We start from the raw sequence: 26,800 nt of genomic DNA, 5'->3' as shown, positions 1-26,800 counted from the left end.
AAGGAATCGATAAATAAGGGATTTCTTTGGTTTGTTTTAATTATTCTTAAAAACATTTGGTACTATATCCATGAAGTAAGACTAGAATGCTAAGAAAAAGGAACAGATACACTCTAGCCCACCATCCCCCACAAAACAAACTGAATTATGACAGAAAATTCTTTAAAAATTAGAGAAATGAAAATAAAAGTTGAGGATCCCTCTCAGAAAGCAAAATTGGAAGAAAAAAAAAAGCTACTAAACCAGAATGATCAACATGCACCTAAAAGAACTTCCAGAAAAAGCAGAGGGAAGAAAATTACTGAGGAAATAAGAACTGAAGGACACAAGTGTCAAATGGAAAAGGCCCAGCAGATCCAAGCACTGCAATGACCACAATAATAACTGGGGTGTGTATAGACAACCCCCAACACCGACACTGTGAAATTCCTGCCTCAACCCATGCTTACCTGATTTTCTTAAACAACCTTCATATCTCATTGAACTAGCTGTGTAGTCACTTCTTAAATGAGCCATCCCCAGAATGTAAGCAAACACTTCCAACCTACACCACCTATTATTATATGCTCTAAGAACCAAAAACCTAGTTTTATCTCAGTGGTAATTTTACATTTATTTAAGTATTATGTGAGTATTGATTTCAAGAGTTGCATGGCTGAGGATCACCATGCCTGCTTTTTGCCATCATTTGCCTTTCACTGAATATAGTACAATATGCAGTTAAGTACTTTTTATACAAATGGGCTTTGTAATAAAAATCACTGATTCCTTGGAAATACAGCACATTATCACCCATAAATAATACCTCTTCCACAAAGTTCTGTGGCTCTTTACATGACATAAGGACATTTCACAAGTTTTTCATATTGCTTTGGTCTGAATTTGCTTTTATTTTTAATCCATCAGTGGCATAACTGACAAGTTCCTTGAAGGAAGTCTCAGATTTCCTAAGGGAATGAGCACCATCTAGTGGAAGGACACAAGATTTAAAAAAATCAATTCTCTAAATTGACTAAGTGGCACATAATAGTGACCTATCAAATATTTATTCAAATTGAATACCAAAGAAGCATACCAATTTTGTCAACTAGTGACACTCAAGTTTTTGCCTTCTGTATAATCTGTAACAGACCAATTTAAAATAAATTTATAAATAAATTGTTAAAGTTGTCAGTGAAGACCATTTAATTGAGCTTTTAACTGAACTAAACACAGAAATGATGAGAAAAAAGCAATTGTGGCTGCAGTACTACAAAAGAAAAGAAATCCTGCAATATGCAAAAGAAACTGAAGTTATCATTGAAATGTTAATTGCATATGAAACACACTGTTTGATAACTTTCTTTTTGACTAAAAAAGGTATGCATCAGAAGATATGGGGGGAGGGGTGACATACAGGTTATACTTTGATACTGAAAGCCCTTGCTTGCTAAGTAAAAATAAGCTCAAGAAATTCAGTAAGAAAACAAAGGAATCTGAAAGAAACATAGATACACTGGCCTTCTGTCTTACTAGCACTGAGAGAGAACATGAAATGGACAAGGTCTGACCCAAGATGGCACACTATCCTGCTATTATATTACTCCAGAAAAATCACATCAAAGACTGAGACCTTTCAGTTCATGCCAGCCTTTCTCAGGCCTCACCACAGCACTTAGGGGGGGTACATGTCTATCAAGAAAGACCTAATAAGGGCAGCCCAGGTGGCTCAGTGGTTTGGCGCCTGCCTTCAGCCCAGGGTGTGATTCTGGAGACCCAGGATCGAGTCCCACGTCAGGCTCCCTGCGTGGAGCCTGCTTCTCCCTCTGCCTGTGCCTCTGCCTCTCTCTCTCTCTGTGTCTCTCATGAATAAATAAAGAAAATCTTAAAAAAAAAAAAGAAAGAAAGAAAGAAAGAAAGAAAGAAAGAAAGAAAGACCTAATAAAAGATACATAGTTTTGACAAGAAAATAAATACTAACTTTTTACAGTGCAACTCCCAGACCCATAGCAGACACTTAAAAAGAACTACATGGACTGTTTATGATTACATCAGCTTTAACCTCTACATCACTAAGCTATACTGTCAGAAAAACAGATTTAAAATATAACCTGGTGAAGGCACTCATCAGAATTAAATACACAACTATGGTCACAACCCACAAATGTTAGCAGCATGTGACACTGAAGATTGATTTTCTCACTCCTACACTGTGGACACCTCATGTCCTCTGGGAACTCTGCTCCCCATTTCTGCACTCCTGGGCCCCCGCGCAAGAGCTTCTACCATTTAGAACATCACCTGTGACCAATGGGGAGTGCACGGGTGGAGAAATGAAGCAAACGTGCGCTGGCGCTCAAAGACTTCTGCCTTGCAGTGACACACTTCACTTCTGCTCACATTTCATTGACTAACAAATCACATGACCATAAGTAACATAACCTTATATGTGTCTGTGAACAGCAAATATCAGAGAGTATATGGCAGGATGGATAGATGCTTACAACAATATACAAAATACTTTTTTGATTCCAAGTGAATCATCTGAAAGTAATTTTATATTATACACAAAAAGCCTATGATTTCACCTCTAGATTTATTTTCATAATAAATTTACACTAATGTCTTGGTTCCCAGAATAGCGCTAATACATTTTTTAATATTTTTGAAACTTTTAAAAGTGGTTAATTTGAAAATGTTAAAGATTTTCCAAATATTTTATGTAAGGGAAATAATAAAATCAACCTAATTCAATTTTTTCCTTTAATAGGACATTATTTACAAATCATGACCACCAAAGAACACCCTTAATTTCTACTACCTTTACTGACACATAGAAATATTAACAAGAATTTTCATTTTTAAGCAGGTGGATAAGAAGATCGATCTAACGTTATTGTCCTCTATCTGTAATAGAGACAATGCAACTTATGGAACCACTAGAGTTAACTGAAAGTGACTAAAAAAAAAAAAAAAAAGAAAAAAAAAAACCAACCTTAATCGACTACTTATGAAAAACCATACGATCACAATAAACAAATCCAATGAGATGTGAGCACCTATTCCTATGCCCACAGCAAACACTGAGGTATTTGTGAAATGAAGGGAAAACAAACTGGGCAGGACAGAGCCTGGAAGGGAAAATGTTCCAGTCTCCTTTAACAGCAATCCTTCTTGAACACTTGTTCTAGGCAATGTGGAATATACATAACTGCACACAGACCCTGCCCAAAAGAACCTTATTCAATGAACAACTATATCCATCATTACAGGAGGTGCAAAAAATATATTCTATAGATGCCTACAACCCAATGGGAATATTTGATCGGTGTAAACAGTCCCAGAGGACCTCTCTAGAGCCAGCATATGAAAAAGTAAACACCCTCAGACTTGGTTACATACACCTCAGACCCTAATACATGCTCTCCCTAAGGTGCACTGAGCTATGCATTTTGTATTGGATAGTGGGCCCATCAAGACACTTCTGTCTTCTGCATTTAAGACAAAGAGAATCTATGTATATGTATGCTTTAATGTAATAAACTATAACAGTAGACAGAGCAACAGACCAAAAGATATTTACAATGTATATGAACGAAGATCCAGTGTCAGAATAATTTCAACAAACGAAACAGAAAAAGATAACCAAAGAATAAGAAGGAGGCAAACGATGTAAAAAGGCATAAAAAGGAAAATGCAGCAGCCCATAGACATATGTTCAACCTCTAATATTCAAATAAACATAAACTAATAGAAGGAGAGAACATTTCAAATTGATCCTGTTGGCAAAAAATTAAAATCTAACAATTCCACGTGTTGACATGGATGTGAAGCAACTAGAACTCTAATCCTATTGGTGGAAGTGTAACATGATATGATGATAGAAGAGCAATTAATTGGGCAACATCTTAAAAAGTGTGACATGTGCATCTCTGGCCCAGCAACCCCACTCTCTGGTGTCATACCTACAGAAGCGGTTCCATGCACGCACAACAGAAATCTATGTGAAGGCTGTTACTAGTGACATGAAGATAAAGGTGGTTTCCAGAAGAGTGAATCTTGTACCAACAGGACACCTTTCGATGTAAATATCCATCGCCAGGACAATTAGTAATTTGTGACCTAATCCTAGAACACCATATAACAATGAAAATGAATGGATCAAAACTATTTGCATCCCCATAAGAAATATATAAAAATATATAACAAAATGCAAAGTAAAAAGCTGAAGAAAGATGAATGTGTTAAATATGAATCTAATTATGAAAAAATTAAAAACATACAAAAATACCTCCTATATTTTTTTAGGAATATAAATCCAAGATGACCTCTGGCCAGTGAGGGAAAGAGATGTGAATAAGAAGGGATACTCAGGCTTCAAACAAATCTAACATTCGTTCTTAAGCTGTATGGTGAATATGTAGGTTTTCAACAGCTGTTATCAGCCTTTTTAATGCTCCATGTATTGTGTAACATTTTTTAAATGAAGAAAAAATTAGAAGACACTTTTAGCCAACTCAAGAATTTTTTCAAGAATTTCAAATCATAGGCTGTTAACTTCCATTACAATGTTACAGAGTGAGAGCAAGGCAATAAAAAAAGCAAGAACTAAAGTTTATTATGGCAAGAAAATATCATCCTGAAAAAAAACCCAGAAATGTAGCCAGAGGGATACTGAAAAGAACAGTGCCCATCCAGGGACAGAGCACTGCACTCAGCTAACCAAAAGAAAGGAAACTTGAGGATGCTGCTGAGAATGATAATACCAGCTATATGCCAGACAGCTTAAACCATGTTTCTCATATTAATTCATCTACTCATAATAACAAGCATGCAAGGTAGGTACCACTATTATCATCATTCACATATAAGGAACAAGAGGTGCCACGAGGTCAATGAGGTATTATCATCACACTATTGGCATGATATTCTTGGCACAGCCAGAATCCAAGTCCAAGCAATGTAGCTCCACAGCCCCAGCCCTGAACTACCACCACAGATGTGTGTGCACCAGAATGGAGAGCCCGGGGGTCTGCACATACGGAATATTCCTTACTACACCCAATCGACCATAGCTAAGGCACTCCAAGAGAGGTGACTAGACAAACACAATGACAATGAAGTGACCTCAAGAATGAAAGAAAAAGGGACAAAAGAAAAAAGAGGCAGAAAAAGGTCCCAACTTGACCTGGATGAATAATGAAAGGTGTCCTGGAGGTTGCAGGATCCCTCCCTCTAGAAATTACCTTTAGTGCCCTGAGCCACACACTAGACTCTCTCCTTCACTCATTCAGTGAGTGGTAGCTGAGTCCCTAAGGGACCAAACTAAAGTTCAAGGAGTACTACTCAGTCCCTCCTCCACCCAAATCAAATGGAGCTGGTGACAAAAGTTCACTTGTAATTCTATCCTAGATTTTGGGACACATATTCCTGAAATACTGTGAATATGGTGGTGATGTCTCCAAGTCAGCCCATAAAAGCAGGTTTCAATCTATCCTATGAGGGGTGTCAGGGGGGCTCAGGCAGTTCAGCATCTGCCTTCAGCTCAGGTCATGATCTCAGAGCCCCGGGGAGAAGCCCCACATCAGGTGCTCAGCGGGGAGTCGCCTTCTCTCTCCCTCTGCCACTTCTTACCTGCTCATTCTCTCTCTCTCTCAAGTAAATAAATAAACTCTTTTAAGAAAAAAAATCTACCCTGTGAGATTCTACCTCAACCTTGACTTTTCTTCCAGAAAACAGAACTTGTGTTTCTATAGCCCTTTTCACACAACTCAGAGAAGCGTGGACCTAGCCTCTGTACAATCGCCACATCCCATTCCATCTCGGCCCTGAGGAACAGGCCACTCCCTTTTACCATCTGGGTCCACAATGAATTGTGGTCAATGTACTCTGAGAACCAATGAAGAATGTCAGGCCCACACTCATGACCAAACACCTTCCCGGCAACAGGACATGAACTACCACCTGCCCTGGCAATAAAGCAAGGGTTCCGAAAACCACACAGTCCAGAGACTGAGGTGATAAGGGGAGATGAAGTGGGGTACTGCTAACGCCAACACAAGGCTCGGCAAGCCAGTCACCTCCGGTCACGTACAATCACCGGTAGGATGATTTGGCAAAGCCGGATACAGTGGGAGACATCTTTGTGCCCCAACAAAGCCACTGTTGGGTAGAACAGCACAGGAGCTGGATATTTCCCTACTAGAATTCCTAGTCTCTGGAGATGGAGAATAACAGGAATCACCTCCACAAGGGAAGTGAGAACTGCCTTCCTGCCTCCACTCATTCCAGGCAATCAACTACCTGCTCTTATGTGATGCTCGGGAGGAAACATCCCACGTGCATTTTTGTAGAGCAAATAGACTCCCTGTTATTAAATTAGGAATCCATCCAAAAGTAAGGTGACTGTTCTGCAATGAAGCATAGTTGAAGAACCACTTAAGTCTCACACTAACTTTCAGAAGGCAGCTGATGTGTTACGCTGAACACAGACTACCTCGGTAGGAGACAGCCCCATCAAGCAACCATTTTGGGACATCTGTAAGAAGAGAAACTGAGCATTTCCAATGACAACCTGGCTCCTAATCACTCAGCCCCAGTCCCATGCAGATCTCTAAGAAGGGCTACATATGGCCTCTGTTTTGAGAGTGTGAATTACAAAGGCAACTGTTTACTCAGGGTCTCAGGAATTCCTATCTTCCGCAGACTTTACATGTTTCTGTGCCTGAAAAAATGTAAACTATAACGTAAGAAATAACTTTGGCTTCTGCAACAGAGTTGGCTGAACAATTACCTTGGATTGGCCAAGGAGCATTACCAGCTGCTGATGCCCAGGTCTCCACTCTGTCACACCAGGTGGCCATGGATCATTCGCAACGTCTGGCTGTCTTTTCCTTTTCCTCCCACCAAGGCAAACAGTACTGCAGAGGCAAGTAACATAACCGCCCCAATGGGGTTACTCTCTGAACCTAACACCACCTCTCCCCTCTCGAACAGTACAATTTGTTTCTAACGAGTCCTGTACCCACAAGTATCTTATAAAATAGTCTTTCAGCCTTGAATCTGATTTACTACTATGTAAATATCACCTTCCCCCCGCCCACTACAATGCTTTTCATTGCTTCTAGATTCAAAGAAAAGAGAAAACTAAAGTCCTGTGCAGAAAATAAGTTTATAAAACCACTGCTCAAAACACGATCTCTCTTTTTTTTTATAGCTTGCCTGTATCAATTATCCTGGAAATAACCCCATTCCAAGCAATCTCATGGTGCTAATTAGTAAGAAAATTGGAATTACTGAAAGATGAAGATCACACATTACCTTCAAATTGCTCTTTCATTTCAGTTCCCGGGTTGGAGATATAAATATTTTAAAGTATATTCTTGTTCATAGGTTGCCTTCTGAGCATCTGTTCAAGACTTACTTGTAGACTCAAACAAAGACGACTTTCACTTTTAAAATTCTACCTAAAGTACAAGTATCAAAAACTTCACAAACTCACCTTAATATCAAGATTTAAAATAAACTCCCACTAATTTATCCAAAAACAATATTCCAGGCTATCTTTAAAAAGAGAAACTGAATATTTCCAATTACAAATATAATTTGGTAGGGAGCTGGTATTCAAAATACACGACAAACTCTTTACAAATCAGTAATGAAAATAAGAACCAAATGAAAAAAGTAGGTAAAGGGAGACTTTTGGTTTCAGCTCAGATCATTAGGGAGAATGAAAGTCACAGAGCAAACTGCCACTCGGAAATCAGAAAAAAAACTGGGGAACAGAGAGATTCATGGCCAAGATCAGCTTAGCAGAAGCAGAAGCTGCTGAAGGCAGAAGAAGCTTGTAGGAAAACCTAAATGGTAACTCTAATGAATTGATGGTGACTGAATGTGGAAGTCTGAGAGTCAAAATCCTCCTGAGCCCCAGTCCTAAAGGGAGGCCCCAGCACATTCCTCCCACCAAATTCTCATGGTGAAGATGGGAGAAAAATTCCCTAGGGTTTGCAGTAGGAGAATAGAGAAACAACCATTTTGAAATACGTAAGTCAAGAGCTTTTTCTCTAACCGAGGGCTGCCCTCTAAGAGAAGTAGCTTTAAATAGAGCCCTATTGGACCTGGGGAAACAGCAGTGAGGTTAACTCCAGCCCCTGCTAGCCTTCCTGACCAACTAAGGAAGAAAGGGGAAAAAAGGAGGCTAAGAAATGCTTATGGAAGTCATTAGAGCCCAGGACTCAGGCCCACTAAAAAAAAAACAGACACTTAACCATCAAGATCACAGAACAACTCACCACCAATGGGGTGCCAGTGAAGTAACAGTGGTCATAGCTGAGAGATGCACATCAAAGACTACAAGAAGGTTCTTAAAGAGCCAGAGAAGGAGGCAAGGGAGGGGAGAGACATGAAAGTTTCTGAAGCCTCTGACACTGACAGCTATAGCAAACATTCAACACAGCCCACTCCTAGCTACCTTAACATAAAACCTCACACTAAAAGCCTGATTACATCAGTTCCTATTACCCAATAAATATGTCCATATTTCAACAAAAATAATTACAAGACATGATAAGAGAGAAACATGGTCTGAAGAAATAAAGCAATCATAAGAATCAGACACAAATTTATGGAAGCAAAAGAAATACGGAGATTAAAATAAATATGATTAATATGCTCATGGCTCTAGTGGGAAAAGTAGATGACATCTAAGAACCAGGGGATAACATGAGAGAGAGATGGAAACTCAAAGAGAGAATTAAAGTGAAATGCTAGAAATCAAGAACAGTGTAACAGAAATGAAAGATGTCTTTGATGTGCTCATCAGTGGATTGGACATGGCAAAGGAAAAAAAATCAATAAGATTGAAAATACTTTCATGGAAATTATCAAAAGTGAACAAAATATCCAAGAACTGTGGAGCAAGACAAAAGGTGTAGCAAACACATGATGGAAAACACCAGAAGAGCAAAGAGAGGAAGAAGAAATATTCAAAGTAATAATAGCTGAAAATTCTCCAGTATTAATGAAAAAACACCAGACCACATACCCAGGATGCTCAGAGAACACCAAACAAAGTAAATCCCCAAAAGATCTACATGTTGCATTAATACTCAAACAGCAAAAGCCAAAGATAAAGATACTGAAAAGAGCCAGAGGGGAGAAAAAAAGAACCTTGTCTACAGAGGACAAGGATATGAAATACAGCAGACACCTCATCAGAAATCATGCAAGCAGAAGAGTGGTTGGGGGGGGGGGGGGATGGTTAAAAAGAAAAACTCACCACCCTAGAATTCTGTAGCTGGTAAAACTATACTTCAAAACTGAAAAGAAATAAGAACAAAACACTCAAACTCAAGGAATCTGCTGCCCAGCAGGCCTGTCTTGTAAAAAGTATTAAAAGAAGTTCTTTAGAAAAAAGGAAATTTATGTAGGTCAGGCACTCATAGAAGGAATAAATAAACATGAAACAAAATTAGGTGCCTGGGTGGCTCAGTAGGTTAAGTATCTGACTCTTGATATTGGCTCAGGTCATGATATCATGGTCCTGAGATCAGCCCTCCACACTCAGCTGTGAGTCTGCTTGAGGATTCTCTCTCCCTCTCCCCCTAACCATTATGCTCTCACTCACATTCTCTCTAAATATTTTTTTTAAAAAGCCATAAAATAAAATCTTTTATTTTTCTTAATTGACCAGATAACTGTTCAAAATAATAGGAGTACAAAGTGCTGAGTTAGTAAAGAATATGAGTAAGTGAAATGAATTAAAGCAATGTTTAAAAAGGATGAGAAAAAAGGAATTGAATATATTCTCCTATAAAGTACTACCTGTGAAAAGGTGTAATGTTATTTCAAAGTGGACCTAGATTAGATATAAATGAATATAGTGAATTTTGGGACAAGCACAAAAAAATCTTTATAAAAACGTATATGGAGAGGGTTGTCTGGGGGCTCAGTTGGTTCAAGCATCTGCCTTCAGCTCATGTCATGACCCCAAAGTCCTGGAATCGAGCCCTGCATTGGGCTCTCTGCTCAGTGGGGAGTCTGCTTCTCCTTCTCCCTCTGCCCCACCCCCTGCTCCTTCTCTCTCAAAACTAAAACATTTAATAAAAAAAAAAAAAGTATATGGGGCAGCCCCGGTGGCGCAGCAGTTTAGCGCTGCCTGCAGCCCGGGGTGTGATCCTGGAGACCCGGGATCGAGTCCCACATCGGGCTCCCTGCATGGAGCCTGCTTCTCCCTCTGCCTGTGTCTCTGCCTCTCTCTCGCTCTCTCTGAATGAATAAATAAATAAATCTATAAAAAAAAATAAAGTATATGGATATGCTAAGAAAGAATGGAATCACATAAAATGTTAAACTAAAAGCAGAGAATGGAAGAGAAAGAGAGGGTCATAAAAATATAAAAAGAACAACTGTAATGAGTGGAAATCAGTTGCAGATATGGTGAATATTAACCTAACTACATCAACAATTATCTAAAATGTAGATGGTCTAAATATGCCAATTAAAATAAGAGACTGGAGGTGCCTGGGTGGCTCAGTGGATCTGCCTTCCACTCAGGTCATAATCCTGGGGTCTTGGGATCAAGTCCCGCATCAGGCCCCCTGCTCAGTGGGGAGCCTGGTTCCCCCTCTGCCCATGCCTCTGCCTCTCCTTCTGTGTCTTTCATGACTAAATAAAATCAATCAAGCAAGCAATCAAACCAGAGACTGTGAGAGCAGGTAAAAAGAGGATCCAACTATATGCTTTCTACAAGATATCTACTTTAAATATAAGCACACATGTAGAAGAGAAGTAACAGAAGGGAGAAAGAAACCAGGTCTACACGACCCAAAAAAAAAGATGAAGAACCCATATCAATTTCAGACAAGGCAGATGGCAGAATGAGGAAAATTCTCAGGGATAAAAGAAGGTATTACATAGTGAAAAAGGGATCAATTCTCTGAGAACACAGAACAATCCTTACTGTGTAGGTATGTGCCTAACAAGAGAGGACCAAAATATGTGAGGCAGAACTGATAACATCCAAGGAGTCATGGATAAACACACTAGCACCCTTAGAAACTTCAATAGCCTTCTACACAGTAATTGACAGATCCAATAGGCAGAAAATCAGTGTGGATACAGTTGAACACAACAGCACAAACCAACTGGATCTAACACTTCATCTAACATAGCAGTACATACAGTCTTTTCATACTCACAAAGAACCAAACAGACCACATCCTGGCCATAAAACACACTGTAACAATCTAAAAGAATGGATATCACACACCATTAGCTTAGACCACATGGAGTTAAGTCAGTAAGAGAAATACAGCAGAAAAATCTCTATACATTTGGAAATTAAATAAATGAGTTAAAGTTGAGGCATTGAGAGAAATTTTTAAATATTCTGAACTAAATGAAAATACAACTTATCCAAATTTGTGGAATGCTGCAAAGGAGAGGTTAGAGAAAGATTTCAGCATTGAAGACATATGTTAAAAAGAAAGACAGAGTGAGAGAGTGAGAGTGAGAGAGAGAGACAAAGAAAACTAAAATCAGTAACTTAAGCTTCTATCTTAGGAAACTAGAGCAAGAAGAGCTAGGAGAAGAAAAGGAAGAATAAAATAGAAATCTATGGAATTGAAACAGGAAAACAGGGCACCTAGGTGGCTCACTCGGATAAGCATCTGACTCTTGGATTTGGCTCAGGGCATAATCTCAGGGTCATAAGATTGAGCCCTGAGTCAAGCTCTACACTCAGCAGGTGAGTCTGCTTGAGATTCTCTCTCTCTCTCTTCCTCTCGTCTGCTCCTTCTCTCCCTTTCTGAGAGGGAGGGAGGGAGGAAAAGAGGGAGGGAGGGAGGAAGAGAGGGAGGGAGGGAGGGAGGGAGGGAGGGAGGGAAGGAAGGAAGGAAGGAAGGAAGGAAGGAAGGAAGGAAGGAAGGAAGGAAGGAAAAAGAAAAGAAAAGAAAAGAAAAGAAAAGAAAAGAAAAGAAAAGAAAAGAAAAGAAAAAAGAAAGAAAGAAAGAAAGAAAGAAAGAAAGAAAGAAAGAAAGAAAGAAAGAAAGAAAAGAGAGAGAGAAAGAAAGAAAGAAGAAAGAAAGAAAGAAAGAAAGAAAGAAAGAAAGAAAGAAAGAAAGAAGAGAGAAAGAAAGAGAAAAGAAAGAAAAGAAAAAAGAAAAGAAAAGGAAAAGAAAAGAAAGAAAAGAAAAAAGAAAAGAAAAGAAAGAAGGAAAGAAGGAAAGAAGGAAGGAAGGAAAGAAGGAAGACAGAAAGGCAGGCTGATGACTCAGCCATTGGGCGTCTCCCTTTGGCTCAGGGCATGATCATGGATTCCTGGGATCCAATCCCACATCCAGCTCCCTACATGGAGCCTGCTTCTCCCTCTGCCTATGTCTCTGCCTCTCACTTTCCCTGTGTCTCTCATGAATAAATATATAAAATCAAGAGGAAGGGAGGGAGGGGAAGGAGGAAGGGAGGGAGGGAAGAGAAGGAAAGAAAGAAAGAAAGAAAGAAAAGAAAGAAAAAGAAAAGAAAGAAAGAAAGCACGCATGCCTGGATGGTTCAGTGGTTGGGTGTCTCCCTTTGGTTCAGGGCATGATCCTGGAGTCGCAGGATAGAGTCCCACATCCGGCTCCCTACATGGAGCCTACTTCTCCCTTGCTGATGTCTCTGCCTCCCTCTCCCCCATCCCTCCACCCCCATCTCTCATGAATAAATACATAAAATCAAGAAGAAGGAGAGAGAGAGAGAGAGAGAGAGAGAGAGAGAAACCATTGAGAAAAAAACAAAAAAGCCAAAAGCTGGTTCTTTCAAATGATTAATAAAATTGATAAACCTACAGCCAGGCTAGCCAAGAAAACATGAGAAAAGACACAAATTACTAATATCAGAAATGAAAGAAGAGTCATCACTATGGATCCCATGGAGATTAAAAATAAAAAGTAACAAATAATGCTATGCCCTCAAATTTGAGGACTGACATGACATGCACCAATTCTGTAGAAGACACAAGTAACAAAAACTCTTACACAAGGAGAAATAGGTGATCTAAACAGGCCTATAACTAATAGAGAAATTAAATCAACAGTTAGTAACCTTCCCAAACAGCAAGCACTGAACCCTGACGGCTTCACTGGCAAACTTAAGGGAAAAAATAATTATCCCAATTCTCAAACTCTTTCAGAAAAAATAAAACAGAGGCTGTACTTCCTAACTCATTCTGTAAGGCCAGCCTTATCCTACTATCAAAACCAGATAAAGACAGAAGAAAGGAAAACTACAAACTATTATCTGTTATGGGCAGAAATGCAAAACTCCTCAACAAAATATCAGCAAATTCAACAACATATACTATGGATGCCATACCAAAACCAATGGGATTTTTTTCTTCCAGGAATGCACAGGCTGGTACAATATTCAGAAGTATTAATGTAATCCATCATTCCAACAAGATAAAAAATATCTATGTGATCATTTCAACAGATGTAAAAAAATTATTAAGAAAAAATCCAACACGTATTCATGATAAAAGTTATCACCAAACTGGGAATAGAGGGGACTTCCTCACTTTGATAAAGAACATGTATAAAATACCTAGAGCAAACCTACTTAATGGTGAAAAACTAGATTCTTTCCCTATAAGATTGGTAACAAGGCAAGGATGTCCCCTCTCCACCTCTAGTAAATATTCAGTACTTAAGGAGAAGTCCTAGCTAATCCTCTAAGACAGCAAAAGAAAATAAAGGTTTTATACGTATTGGGAAGGAATGGTAAAACTGCCTTTATTCACAGACAACATGATTATGTACATAGAAAATCCTAAAGAACTAAAAAAAAAAAACTCTGGGAACTAGTGATTGTAGCAAGGATTCAGGATGCAAACTTCATGTACAAATATCAATTACTTTTCTATATACCTGTGTTCTATGAAAGAGAGGAGGAAAAGGCTGCCAAGTCCAGCTTGATGAGAAATGGCTTATTAAGGGGACTTATGTACAGAAGTGTGTCGTGGGAGGCTGAAATATTAGTAGATCTCCACAACCCCACCTCCAGTGAGACCTGCTTTTTGGCCCAAGAAGCTGGGGAGTAACTGCTGGGAGCCCACCCAGGAGGAAATGTTTGAAAATATAATCCTATCTCTAGAGCAGATGAGGGACATTTATGGGTGTACTTAAGGGTATGACCAGGCAAAAAGAAAGAATATGAGAGGGACCTGTGCTCCAGAAGGCTTCAGGCCACAGAGAGCCATCAGCATGGTGGGTCTGCCCAAGATAGCATTGTTTACACCGCCATTGGACAACGGGAATTTGAAATTAAAAACCAAATACCATTTACATTAGTGCCCAAAACAAAACTCAGGTATAAATCTAACAAATGTGTACAGAATCTAAATTAGTATAAAACTCAGGTGAAAGAAATCAAAGATGATCTCAATAAATAAATTCCATGTTTACAGACAAGAATACATAATATGGTTAAGATGTCAGTTCTTCTCAACTTGATTTACATATACAACACAACCCCAACCAAAATCCTAGCAAGTTATCACATATATATGACAAACTCATTCTCAATTTTATATGAATAGGCAAAAAACCCAGAATAGCTGACACAGTAAAGTCAAAGGACTGACCAACCAATTTCAAGATTTCCTATAAAGCTACAGTAATAAAGACACAGCAGTACTGGAGAAAGAACAGATAAATAGATCAATAGAACATAACAGAGACCGGAATAAAACCCACACAATTACAATCAACTGGTCTTTGGCAGGGGAGCAAAGACAATTCAGTGAAGTAAGGTCAGTCTTTTCAAATACTGATGCTAGAACAACTGGATAGTCACATGCAGAAATTTGAGTCTAGACAACTCAAAGTAGATCACAGAACTAAATATAAATACAAATCTGTACAACTCCTAGAAGACAACGGAGGAGAAAATCTAGGTGACTTTGAGCATGGCAAAGAGTTTTTCCATGCAACTCCAAAAAGCCCAAGGTATGAAAGAGAAATGGTGAAGTTGGACATTATTAAAATTAAGAACTTCTGTTCTGTGAAAGAAACCATTAAGAGAATGAAGAAACAAGCCACAGATTAGAACAAAATATTTGCAGAACACATATCTAATAAAAGACTTGTATCCAAAAAAAGACAACTGTTAAAACTCAATAATAAGGAGAAAATGCAACTCAGTTAAAAAATGGGCAAAAAGGGATCCCTGGGCGGCGCAGCGGTTTGGCGCCTGCCTTTGGCTCAGGGCACGATCCTGGAGACCCGGGATCGAATCCCACGTCGGGCTCCCGGTGCATGGAGCCTGCTTCTCCCTCTGCCTGTGTCTCTGCCTCTCTCTCTCTCTGTGACTATCATAAATAAATAAATAAATAATACCTTTAAAAAAAAATGGGCAAAAAATCTGAAAAGACACTTATGTAAATCTAAGACTGTTCTAAAAAGTAGTCTATTTCAAAGGAATCCAATGAGAAAAAAAAAAAACTGGGCAAAGAATCCAAATAGACATTTCTACAAAGATGATACACAAATCCCAATAAACACACAAAAAGATATTTAACTTCATCAGTCATCAGGGAAATGCAAACCACAGCAACAAGGAGGTATCATGTCCCACCTTTTAGAATGGTGAGAAAAAAAAGCAAATAAAAGCAAGTGTTGGCTAAAACAAGTGTTGGTGGGGCACTTCAGTGGCTCAGTTGGTTAAACAGCTGACTCTTGATTTTGACTCAAGTCATGATCTCAGGGTCGTGTGAGATTGAGCCCCCAAATCAGGTTCTGTGTTCACAAGGAGTCGGCTTGAGATTCCCTCTCTGCCCCTCTCCCTCACCACGGCCCACCTCCCTGCTCGCTCTCTTGCTCTCTCTCTCAAATAAATAAAATCTTTTTTAAAAATAGGGTTGGCAAGCATACAGAAATCAGAAGCCTCACACACTGCTGGTGAGAATACAAAACAGTGGAGCCACCTTGGGAAACTGCTGGTTCTTCAAAATGTTAAACACAGAGTTAGCATTTGACCCAGCAATTCCACTCCTAGGTACGTGCCCTCAGAAATGAAAATATGTCCACATAAATACCTGTATGTGAATATTCTTAGCAGCATTATTCATAATAGGCAATAGGTGGAAACAACCCAAATGTCCAATGCAGGATAAAAAGGTAAACAAGGCTGGTATATCCATAAATACTACTGGGCCATAAAAAGGTATGAAGTATTGCTACGTGTTATCTTGTGGATTAAGTTAAGTGACAGGAGTCAATCGCAAACAAAGCCACACATTATATGATTCCATTTACATGAATTGTCCAGAACAGGTAAATAAAAACAGAAATTAGATTAGTGGTTGCATAGGGCTGGAGTGAGAAAGGGTAGGAGGATGAAGGATTAGGGGTGGACAGTTACATGACACAGAGGTTTTTTGGAAGATTAAATTATTCTAGAATTGTGGTGGTGGCTGCATCACTTTGCATACACTTCACATCCTTGTACGTATACTTGAAATGGGTAAACTGATATATGTCTCAATAAAGTGGTTACAGAGAGTGTTACTATCTAAATGTTGATGATACCCCAATCAGAGTTGTGAGACTTCACAAACAGAAATAAAAAATAAAAAACAGCACAGTTCGTAAGTCCACTAAAAAATAAATAAATTACTGTTTCTCTTAAGTTCAAATTAAACTGGATGCCTTGTATTTTATCTGGCAACCTGACTCCCAAGTCTATTTATTACCTCCAACCTAGAACTTACTAATTATCCTCAATTCAAGATCCACGTATCCAACTACACAGTAGGACGTTCTACTTGGTTAACTGCCAAATAGCAAATGAACATAAAACTAAAATCACCTTTCTTATGAGGAGATATTCAATTATGTCAGAAGTGGTATGTCAGGGCTTGTGCAGGTCTCTGGAGCCCTCTCTCAACCCCCGATGGCCTGGCATCAACAATCTGGTGGTTGGATTAGTGGATGTGGTGTCTAGGAGCTGAGGTTTAACCAACACGGGGGAGGAGTTTCAATACGTTGAGAAACATCACCCTGCTGGTGAGGGCAGGCTGAGCATCCAACTCTCTTTCTCAAAACAAAAATCACCTTTCTTCCCTCACCCATGGCTTCATTGCCATCGTCTTGACCTGGAAATCTCTAGGCCCATCCCATCTCCATAGCAACTAAATTTTATTTCTAAAAAAAAAAAAAAAACAACAACAACAAAAAAACAGTCTGATATCGTCATTCTGCTGCTTTAACCCTTTCAACATAGTGGCTCCTACCATGTTCAAATAAAGTCAAAGCCATTTAAGAAGAGGTCTCTGCCTGGGCCCCTGGGTGGCTCAGTTGGTTATGCCCCAACTCCTGCTTTGGGCTCAGGTCCTGATCTCAGTGCTGTGAGGCTGGATCCTTCATAGGGCTCCACACTCAGTGGAGAGTCTGCTAAAGTTTCTCTCTCCATCTCCCTCTGCTCATTCCAGCACTTATCTACGTTCTCTCATATGCTCACGTGCAGCTCTCTTTCTCTCTCTTGCTTGCTCGCTCTAAAATTAATAAATCTTAAAAAAAAAAGAAGAGATCCTGGCTTACCTTCTTTTGCTATACTTTGCACTGCTCCCCACACCCTTCCTTACCTCATGTATTAGCCAAGAGAAACTGCCAGGCTCCTTCTTAAAGGCACAGTGTAGGCTCTTGCCCCTAGGTGCTTGGGTTCCTTCTGCCTAGCGCCACCCCATAAATTCTTACCTGAGCAATGCCTACTCAACATTCAGGTCTCAGCTTAAAATGCCCAATCCTCCATGAGCCCCTGAGGTCAGCACTGAGTTAGGCACCTTGTGCCCTCATAAAAAGTTCTACACACAACCTATCGTAGCATATTGTAACTGCCCATCCCCCCCAGTTTACAACCTCCCCGGGAGACTGCAGACTGCAAGCTAGGGACTATTCAACTGGATATTGTAGCCCTAGTGGTCTATACAGTGTCTGGCACATAGTAAGAACTCATCAAAGACAATACGATTAAGACAATCATCAAAAGTTACAATTATGTAAGGGGAGACTGAGTAGCTCAGTCGGTTAAGCACCCAACTCTTAACCTCAGCTCAGGTCTTGATCTCAGGGTACTCAGTTCAAGCCCCATACTAGGGCTCCATGCTGGGCCTGGAGCCTACCTTAAAAAAAGAAGTTACAATTATGGGATAAGGGTATGGTTGAGCATTATCATTACCCCTTTAAGACCGAAATCACAGGGGATCCCTGGGTGGCGCAGCGGTTTAGCGCCTGCCTTTGGCCCAGGGCGCGATCCTGGAGACCCGGGATCGAATCCCACGTCAGGCTCCCAGTGCATGGAGCCTGCTTCTCCCTCTGCCTGTGTCTCTGCCTCTCTCTCTCTCTCTCTCTCTCTCTGTGTGTGTGACTATCATAAAAAAAAAAAAAGACCGAATTCACAGAAATACAATAATTAAACCCCATCAAGAGAACTTTCTTGAAAATAATCAACTTGTGTTTTGTTGAAATACTTCAGAATCCTTAAAACAAGGATAAAATTCACCTTTTTTTTCCTCCTGCTCATACACATGTATGCAACTATTTGAAAGGGTACAGAGAATATGTGCAACTTTTTTTTTTTTAATTTTTATTTATTTATGATAGTCACACAGAGAGAAAGAGAGAGAGGCAGAGACACAGGCAGAGGGAGAAGCAGGCTCCACGCACCAGGAGCCCGATGTGGGATTCGATCCCGGGTCTCCAGGATCGCGCCCTGGGCCAAAGGCAGGCGCCAAACCGCTACGCCACCCAGGGATCCCAATATGTGCAACTTTTTAAAAGGTCCTAACAACTTGGTATTCTTATCCTGGAAACCCAACACAAATGTGAAATACAAACAAAAATTTCTTGAGGAAACAGAAGTAGCAATCTTATTTAAAATAAATAAGGATGTCTTTATGCTGTATCTTCTAAAATAAACCAGATCACAAAAATACATACAATACAAATTTAAAAATTTAAAGCCAAGAAATCTCACCAGAAAAAAAAACACAAGGGTGTAAGATAAATTTAGAAATGGGGCTAAATGGGACACAAACTGTATGCTTCATGGTTCTGTATATTTGTGAATAACAGGTCCAAAGTGTGGCTCTCTACTTACTGGTGACCACATTCCCTGTGTTATGTGAATACCAATATTCTTATCTTGCCACACCTTATATATGACATTTCTCACATCTATCAGTATCATCTTTTTTCAGATACTTCTAAGATCTCATGCTCATGGTTTCAAGTATTCAACTCTTCAATTTAGAAGTTTCTCTCATAAAGAAACAATCACAACTAACATTCTCTAGGACCACAATATTTCATTTCCAGTGACAAGCTCATAACTACAGTCTTCCTCTCAGAGAGTAGCTCATGATCTAAGGTGGCATGCCATACCTGTCACTGACTGTAATGCTAAACTGCCCCCTCTTAAGTATATTTTACATCAGACCAGAAAGCTACAGGTATTTAAAACTGATGGGGCGCCTGGGTAGCTCAGTCAGTTGAGCATCCAACTCTGGGTTTCAGCTCAGGTCATGATCTCAGTCATGAGGCTGAGTCCTGCATGGGGCTCTGCACTCAGCAGGGAATATGCTTGGGAATCTCTCTCCCTACCCCTCCTTGTGCTTGCTCTCTTTCTTAAATAAATAAATCTTAAGAAAAATCAGAACTGATGATTTAACAACCACTTTTTTTCTTATATAAAATAAGGTACAATACTGTGCAAATCTGTGCCAGAATAAAATCCAGTTTTGCCTTCACCCATCTTTCAATCACATGCCAACAGCTTCCATTGCAGGCAAAAGAGCCTAACATCAAAGCACATTTTGATTCACTCCAAAACACATCTTTTCCAATTCCTTTTGCTCAACCAAGATTTATGTTCAAAAGCTGGAGGCTTCTATCCTCCAACTTTCAATAGAGGCATTTGGAATACAGTTAAGTGGATTGTTCCAGCTGTTTAAACTGTGGTCCCATGAGCCTGTCTCCTGGAGGCATTTTCAGCTTTACATACTTGAAAATGAATAGAATGGGTCAGTCAAAGGACACACTTGAGGTCTGCCTGTGATTGAGGCAGGGAGTGGGGGCAGCTACTAAGAAACAGAGAATGGACTAGAGGGGCACAGTAAACCTTACTTTAAAAACATATTTTACAGCAATTACTGAAAGATCCTTGTAATAGTACACATGCTACTGTGCCACTTAAATGCTGGCAACATCAATTTATTTATTCACTGTTTTTCTAAAACCAGATATCAATAACTATATGCTTCCTAACCACTTACTATTTGCATTTACTTTGAGAAACCACCAAGCCTAAAACTCAAGAGCTAGTGTAACTAAGGCTTTTTTTAAAAAAAAACATTAGTTTTCTTCTTTTAATAGAAATAACAACCACCTGTCACTACTTTTTGGTCTTTCACATGCTACTGTAACTTTTTATTAAATACTAAATGCCTGCTTGTATTTGCCTAACCTATGTAACTATCAAAGAATGGAGATCTTCACTATTTTATTTGAAACTCACAAACTACCTTGTTAACAAATATTATAATTTCCATTTCATAGGAAGGAAACAGACAGTGGCCACATTACAACTAGAGACACACATGCATACATTGTTTGGGCATGTTTGTTTAATGATGAAGGGGTTGCTGATGTCATGTGAAATTCATTTTATTCCTTCTAGATCAAATCAATCTGAACAAATCCAGAGCTGTCCAACTTCCATACATTCAACAAAGGACTGTTTTCATGATTGCCTCAGTAACTCCTGAACTCAATCAATTAGAATTTCAAGCCATTTCTGACACATCCCAACAGAGCAACTGAACTACCAAAAATTTTTCAGAACACAAAAATACTGTGGCAATTACATAAAAACTAAATCAAGCACTCTAGTCTTTACATGTATTGCTAGGAAAATGCCACTCTCAACATTTTCATTTCTTGAGAGTTGCTACTGCTTGAGGCAGGCAAATTTCAGCAAATGTGACAGGAAAAAAATGTACTAAGATTTCTTCTACCCAGTGAGGCAAAAGCACATCAGAAGTGGCTCATTTTCAAATACTATACATCAGTAATAGCCTTCTCTCATGACAGACAACTGTAACAAGTTCACCTGAGTTCAGTTTTGGTCCAGATAGAGCTAAGGCACCACAGGTATCTATCTCCTACAGACGTAAGTAAGACTCACAATTTTTTTTCAGCTTGAGTTAAATGAGAGAAAATGCAATTCATATTTCCAGAAGCAAAACTGGCATATTTTCCAGTAAGCTTCTTGTTCTCATTTTACTATTTTAAGAGTTCTGATCACTCCCAGCATTGCTGTGTGGCAAGATCTCATTTCTGGTGGCTGATCATTTCCATGGCATGATGCTTTACCAGAACCATCTCCAGAAACTGTTTTTCTTCATTTTTAACTTCAGTGTATTTATACACAAAATACCATTTCAATGGCCTTGTGCCAAAAATAAAGAAAGAGCTTGCTCGAATTTCAGTTGACTTTGTTAAAGGAAATTATTTTAAATTAATGTGGCTACTGAACTGCTGCCATCCTTAACCTCAGAAAATATATTCCTTCTAATTTTTGCTGTGAACATTTATTTACTTAAGTTAAATTCCAGCTCATGAATGTTGACCATAAGGAGTCTAAACCTTCCTGCTACTATTTCATATTCTTCTTCTAAACAAGGGCAGGCACACGTTGGCTGCATTAGTGCACACAGCCACATCACCACCATTAAGGGAAATCATCTAGGTATTTTTGGTAGAATCTTTAATAACTTCCACACCCATCAGGGAAATGGAACAAGGCAGTTTTGTTTGCAGACAGCAACAATTTGATCTCTGGTTTACTAGACGGGCTCAAAATATTTTTCCATATGTTTTTCCACAAAAAGAATCTAACATCAGCATGGTTTTACCTTTACCAGTGAATGCAGGCTCTTCTCACCAAACATATCCCAGAGGAAGGTCAGGTCTTCCTGGCTGTCCACATGTGGCTGCAGCTGGCCTGGCAAAGCAGCCAACAGCTCATACAGACCTAGAAAGTGAAAATAAAACACAAAGCGTAATCGTAGAGTGATCTCATTAATTTCGCTTAAGGTGTGTGTGAAGGATGGCTGGAACATGTCGTTTTTACTGGATCTGTATTCTGGGCCGTCAAGAAGAACACTTCTCCGTGGAAGCCAAGGAACTTTTTTCATTTTTAAAGCCCAAACAGGTATGCATCAACAGGCTAGCCTAACCTTTCGGTTGTCGACATTCTCCAGGCATCCAAGTGGACACAACCCGAGACAGAAATGTGTACAAGCTTTCAGAGGAAGAAGAAAACGCATACATTCCTTAACTTAATCATTACTACATTTCCCTCAGTGTTAGCCAAAGAGCAAAATGAGTCATGAATAGGAAAAACTTCCGTAGAGGAGCAGAAAATTGATAGAGTGGTCCATTAAAAAGGTTTTGTGGTTTCCAAAGAGTTCCTAATAATATATAGCTTCAAAAACATTTGCATTATCTACATCCAAATTCAAGTTCTAAAAAGCTAAGACCTATGAAGCCATACATAGTGTTGCTTTCTTGTAGCTGCTCATTTTTCAAAAACAACAACCACAAGCTACACAGAACTGAGTTTACCTTTAACTCCAATCTGGGCATATGTGACACCCTCTCAAAAAGTTAAGGAAAAGGGTGCAGGTTCCTCGAGGCCCTCCTCACTAGAAGCTTCCTGAGGCTAGACAGTAGCGCCCTGTTCCACCGGTAGCCTGTTGCAGAAACCCTCCACCTCCTTAGGGGGCTGTCAGACTCCTGACCAAGAACTGTTGCGACAGTGCCTGCCCAGGCCTCTTCAGGGAGGTGACCTAACAGAAGTCAGTATCAACTCTCAGCACACATTTCACTTTCCAGTGGGATTACATGAGGTAAAAAGGACAAAATTCCTTTTATTTCTGTCTGCTGTCTCCAAGAGCACTGAGACCTCCTGGGATCTACAACACACAAGATTGTTGTTATTCCTGCTCTGAATAAGTGCTGCTGTTCATCACAGGGACAGCTTTACAAGATATTTAACTAGCAAAGAATCATAAATTATGGCCTGCTGATTAGTATATCCATTATCTTCCTAAAGTATTATCATATTCTGATAATCAGTGATCATTCACCAAATGTATTCACTTTCCCTTGGAAAGCTGGATCTGTAACTTAAGACGTTAAACTCAAACATTCCTGGGACTGCATGTGGGCCAAAAAGATCTATAATACTTTAGGGGAAAAAAATGTCTCCCTATTACATTCTTAAGTATTCTTGATGGTTTATATTTATTCCCTTAAAAACTTGGCATCGTGTCGAAACTACCTTTTATTTATAATTTTGTAAAAATATTTTTAAGGTGTATAATAATACAGGTCTCACTTTATACATACACATATACAAACACCTTTAAAGTAACAATTGCCAAGATCAGTGGTTAAGGTCAGAGGTTCAAATTGAAAATTATGTAAAAAGGAGGTAGAATTCCACTATTTTATTAGTAATTTCAGGAGCAGTAAAAGTAATTCCTTGTTGCTTGGAAATATGATTAGTTCAATTAATGATACTAATTCAACTATAATATAATTTATGAGGTATAGTTCTTGGGGGGGGGTTAAATGAGGTAATACATTAGAACAGCCCCAGCACATGGTAAATAGTCTGTTTCATATGTAACTCAGTGAACTTCAGCCATTGTTGTTATTATTACTGATATTCATCATGACTATTACTTTTTTAAGATTAATTTACTTTACAGAGAGGCAGGGGACAGGGGCAGAGGGAGACAGAATCTTAAGCAGACTCCACGCCTCAGCATGGAGGCAAAGCTCAAAGTCAGGATCCTGTGATCATGGCCGGAGCTGAGACCAAAAGTCAGACAGACACTCAACCCACTGCACCACCCAGGAGCGCCCACCACTACTATTATTGAAAAATAAAATGTCTGAGTGAAACAGACCTAGATTCAAACCAGGTCTATACTTCAGTTATCTCATATAACTTACCTCAGCCTTCTTTCCTTCATATATTGAAAAAGAAATGGTAATCTGCACATGTAATAAAACTGGACAGGAAAAATACACAAGTGCGTGCATATAACACAGGTAAGATCTGAAGAAGGCTAAGGGACTACATCAGTGACAATGTACCCACTGTGGTTACCATAGCTACGCAAGATGTCACCACTGGAGGAAGCAGGCTCAAGCATACACAGGATCTGTATTATGTCTTCCAACACATGAATCCACGGTTATCTCAAAATACAGTTAAAGCAAAGGAGAAATTGTGGTAAATATGATTGTTATAAGAATGCAGGGGAACAAGGCACATAGCCCTGTGGCTGGCACAAAAGAGGCATTTGATAAAAAATTTTTTTAAATTATGTTCTTCTTTTTTTAATATGTCTCCTCTCGTATGGAAACCCCATTGCAATGGTACAAAGTCAAAACAACAGCTTAGCTACACATTCCACTGGACACAATACCATACTCAGAAATAAAACCACCCTAGTCTTTTACATATGGAAAGTGTTAACTTTACCCAAGTACTGCTTAACTTTTTTGTGGGAATAAACCATATCATGTTTACATTAAAATAATAATTTCTCTGTTAGCAGTAGCTCATAAACCAGAGTTTTCTGGGTTTTCTTAGCATCATGCAGTTCTAATTTATATGCCACCCTAGTTTGGCACCCTAGTGATGACAGCAGTCACTTCCCTTCAGCTCCCACATCTGGTAGCCACACCAAAGCCAGAAGAGACAGGACAGCACCAACAAGAAATGAAAGAGGCTGAGAAGGGTTTGGAGGGCGGGGCGAGTGGCCTCAATGCAAGAAACATGGGCAATCACTCCCACTCCAATGCATCAGAGAGGCCCCAGAAACCATCTCAGTCCATGCTTAAAACCAGGTCCCTGTTCCTATGGGGGCTTTTTCTATGCACTGCCCAGAGTTCTAATAGTGACTACCACTACCAAATCCAAATTTTTTGGATCTTTGAGATCAGAGAGCAAGTAATTAGAGTTTAGATAATAAGGGATATCTTGAACAATCTTTCCTATATCTACCTAAATCTACTTAATTTTACCTAAATCTGAGCAACTACCGGGATGGCACTCCTCTGTCGTTGTTCAAACTCATGTGCGCTTCATCCCAGTACATCATTATGGTACCTACCTAAAAGTCTAAGACAAATCAGACATGATTGCCATCCCAGGACTTAACAGTGTAGAGGGCAAGCACAGACAGGTCTGTTAGGAAGTGCAGAGTGGGGTTAGACTGTGTGGTGAGGCAATTCCTCTAAAGAAGGAAGAAGACATCAGGGAAGGTTCCAGCAAAGAATTGCACCCAAGTTACATCTTTAAAGTCTACATTCCTGGGCAGCCCGGGTGGCTCAGCGGTTTAGCACTTGCCTTCAGCCCAGGGCCTGACCCTGGGGACTCGGGATCGAGTCCCATGTCGGGTTCCCTGCATGGAGCCTGCCTTCTCCCTCTGCCTGTGTCACTGCCTCTGTGTGTGTGTCTGTGTGTGTGTGTGTCTTGTGAATAAATAAATAAAATCTTTAAAAAAATGAAAAATAAAGTCTACATTCCTAAGATCAGCATTTATGAGTTCTCCCATTTGGAGAACTACATTAGTTCCTCTATACAGGTCAGTATAGAATATGCCACCACTCCACTCCAAAGATCTTACACCTTGGGTAACATAGAATATGTATTATATATGCCCAAAGAGAAAGTAATCTAATTTATAATGTCTCCTCTTTGGGGCAACTGGGTGGTACAGCCAGGTGAGTGGCTGACACTAGGTCTCAGCTCAGGTTGTGGTCTTGGAGTTACAAGTATAATAATTTAGATACTTGGGTTTTGCCCCACTTCCATATTTCATGCATTTTATTTAAATTCTTCATAATGACTTCTTTATCACGAGTACCACTTGTGGAATTTGGAATTGGAAGAGATCACCTTCACTTCTAATTATTTTACCTATAACACTTTTTTGAATGCATGGGAGATGGCTTCACTAAGAATCTGGGTAAAGCTGGTTGCTTTTGCATCTGTTCTACAGCTCTATGGTTTTTATCTCCACAACAAAACCACTTAACTACACTCTAAGTGTCTCTAGTATTTGCAGGTGTGAGGTTTTTGACCCCTCTCCAAGAAATATTAACTAAATCTACTTTAAACTTCCTTATATCTTTAAAAACAACAACAACCACCCTGCCAAATGATATCCCCATGACTCCAAAGATAGAAATTTGGGTTATATGAGACTAGCTAGGGCTTCTCCAATCAACACATGTTTGTGTAAGTCAATAACAAAGAAAAGGGTCTATAAGAAATTTTGTAAAGGCTTGACTATAAACCACCTCTCTCTTCTCTCAGAGATCATTTTAATAGTGGAAAGGAAACCCCCTCATATTTGGGTGCACAGGATACAAGACACTGTCAAAGACACACATGAAAAAATTATCTCCTAATAATGTTCCAGCAGAAAAAAGGCAATATTTTTGTATTAAGGACTTTATATACTGAAAGACAAGAAGGTAACAACAGCAAAACTAAAACACAACAAGGCTCAGTGGATTAGCATGTACAATAATTATAGAAATTTCAAGGAGGGAGCCATCAGTAAAGGTCAAGGAAGGTTATGCTAGTGCTGGCGGGATGTGAGTTGGGGTTGGAAGGAAGGAACATAGGGCCTGGAAGGGTGCATAGCAGCATGAAGGACACCCAAGAAGGAAAGTCAGCAATAATCATGTAAATGTATAGA

General features: G+C 39.4%; 1 protein-coding gene across 7 annotated transcripts in view; it reads right to left on the bottom strand.

Moving 5' to 3' along the window:
* The window catches only part of MPP7 (MAGUK p55 scaffold protein 7), a 307,798-nt gene that overhangs the window by 156,294 nt on the left and 124,704 nt on the right, over positions 1-26,800 (bottom strand). For 6 of the 7 annotated variants that reach the window (XM_072825570.1, XM_072825576.1, XM_072825574.1 and 3 more), the window contains one exon: positions 21,926-22,044. In XM_072825570.1, coding sequence (XP_072681671.1) covers positions 21,926-22,044 — 119 coding nt within the window. The remainder of the gene's footprint in view (positions 1-21,925; positions 22,045-26,800) is intronic. The other variant, XM_072825572.1, reaches the window with a different exon arrangement.

This window comes from Canis lupus, chromosome 5, assembly GCF_048164855.1.
Source record: "Canis lupus baileyi chromosome 5, mCanLup2.hap1, whole genome shotgun sequence".
NCBI lineage: Eukaryota > Metazoa > Chordata > Mammalia > Carnivora > Canidae > Canis > Canis lupus.
This window is presented reverse-complemented; position numbering and strand designations above follow the sequence as displayed.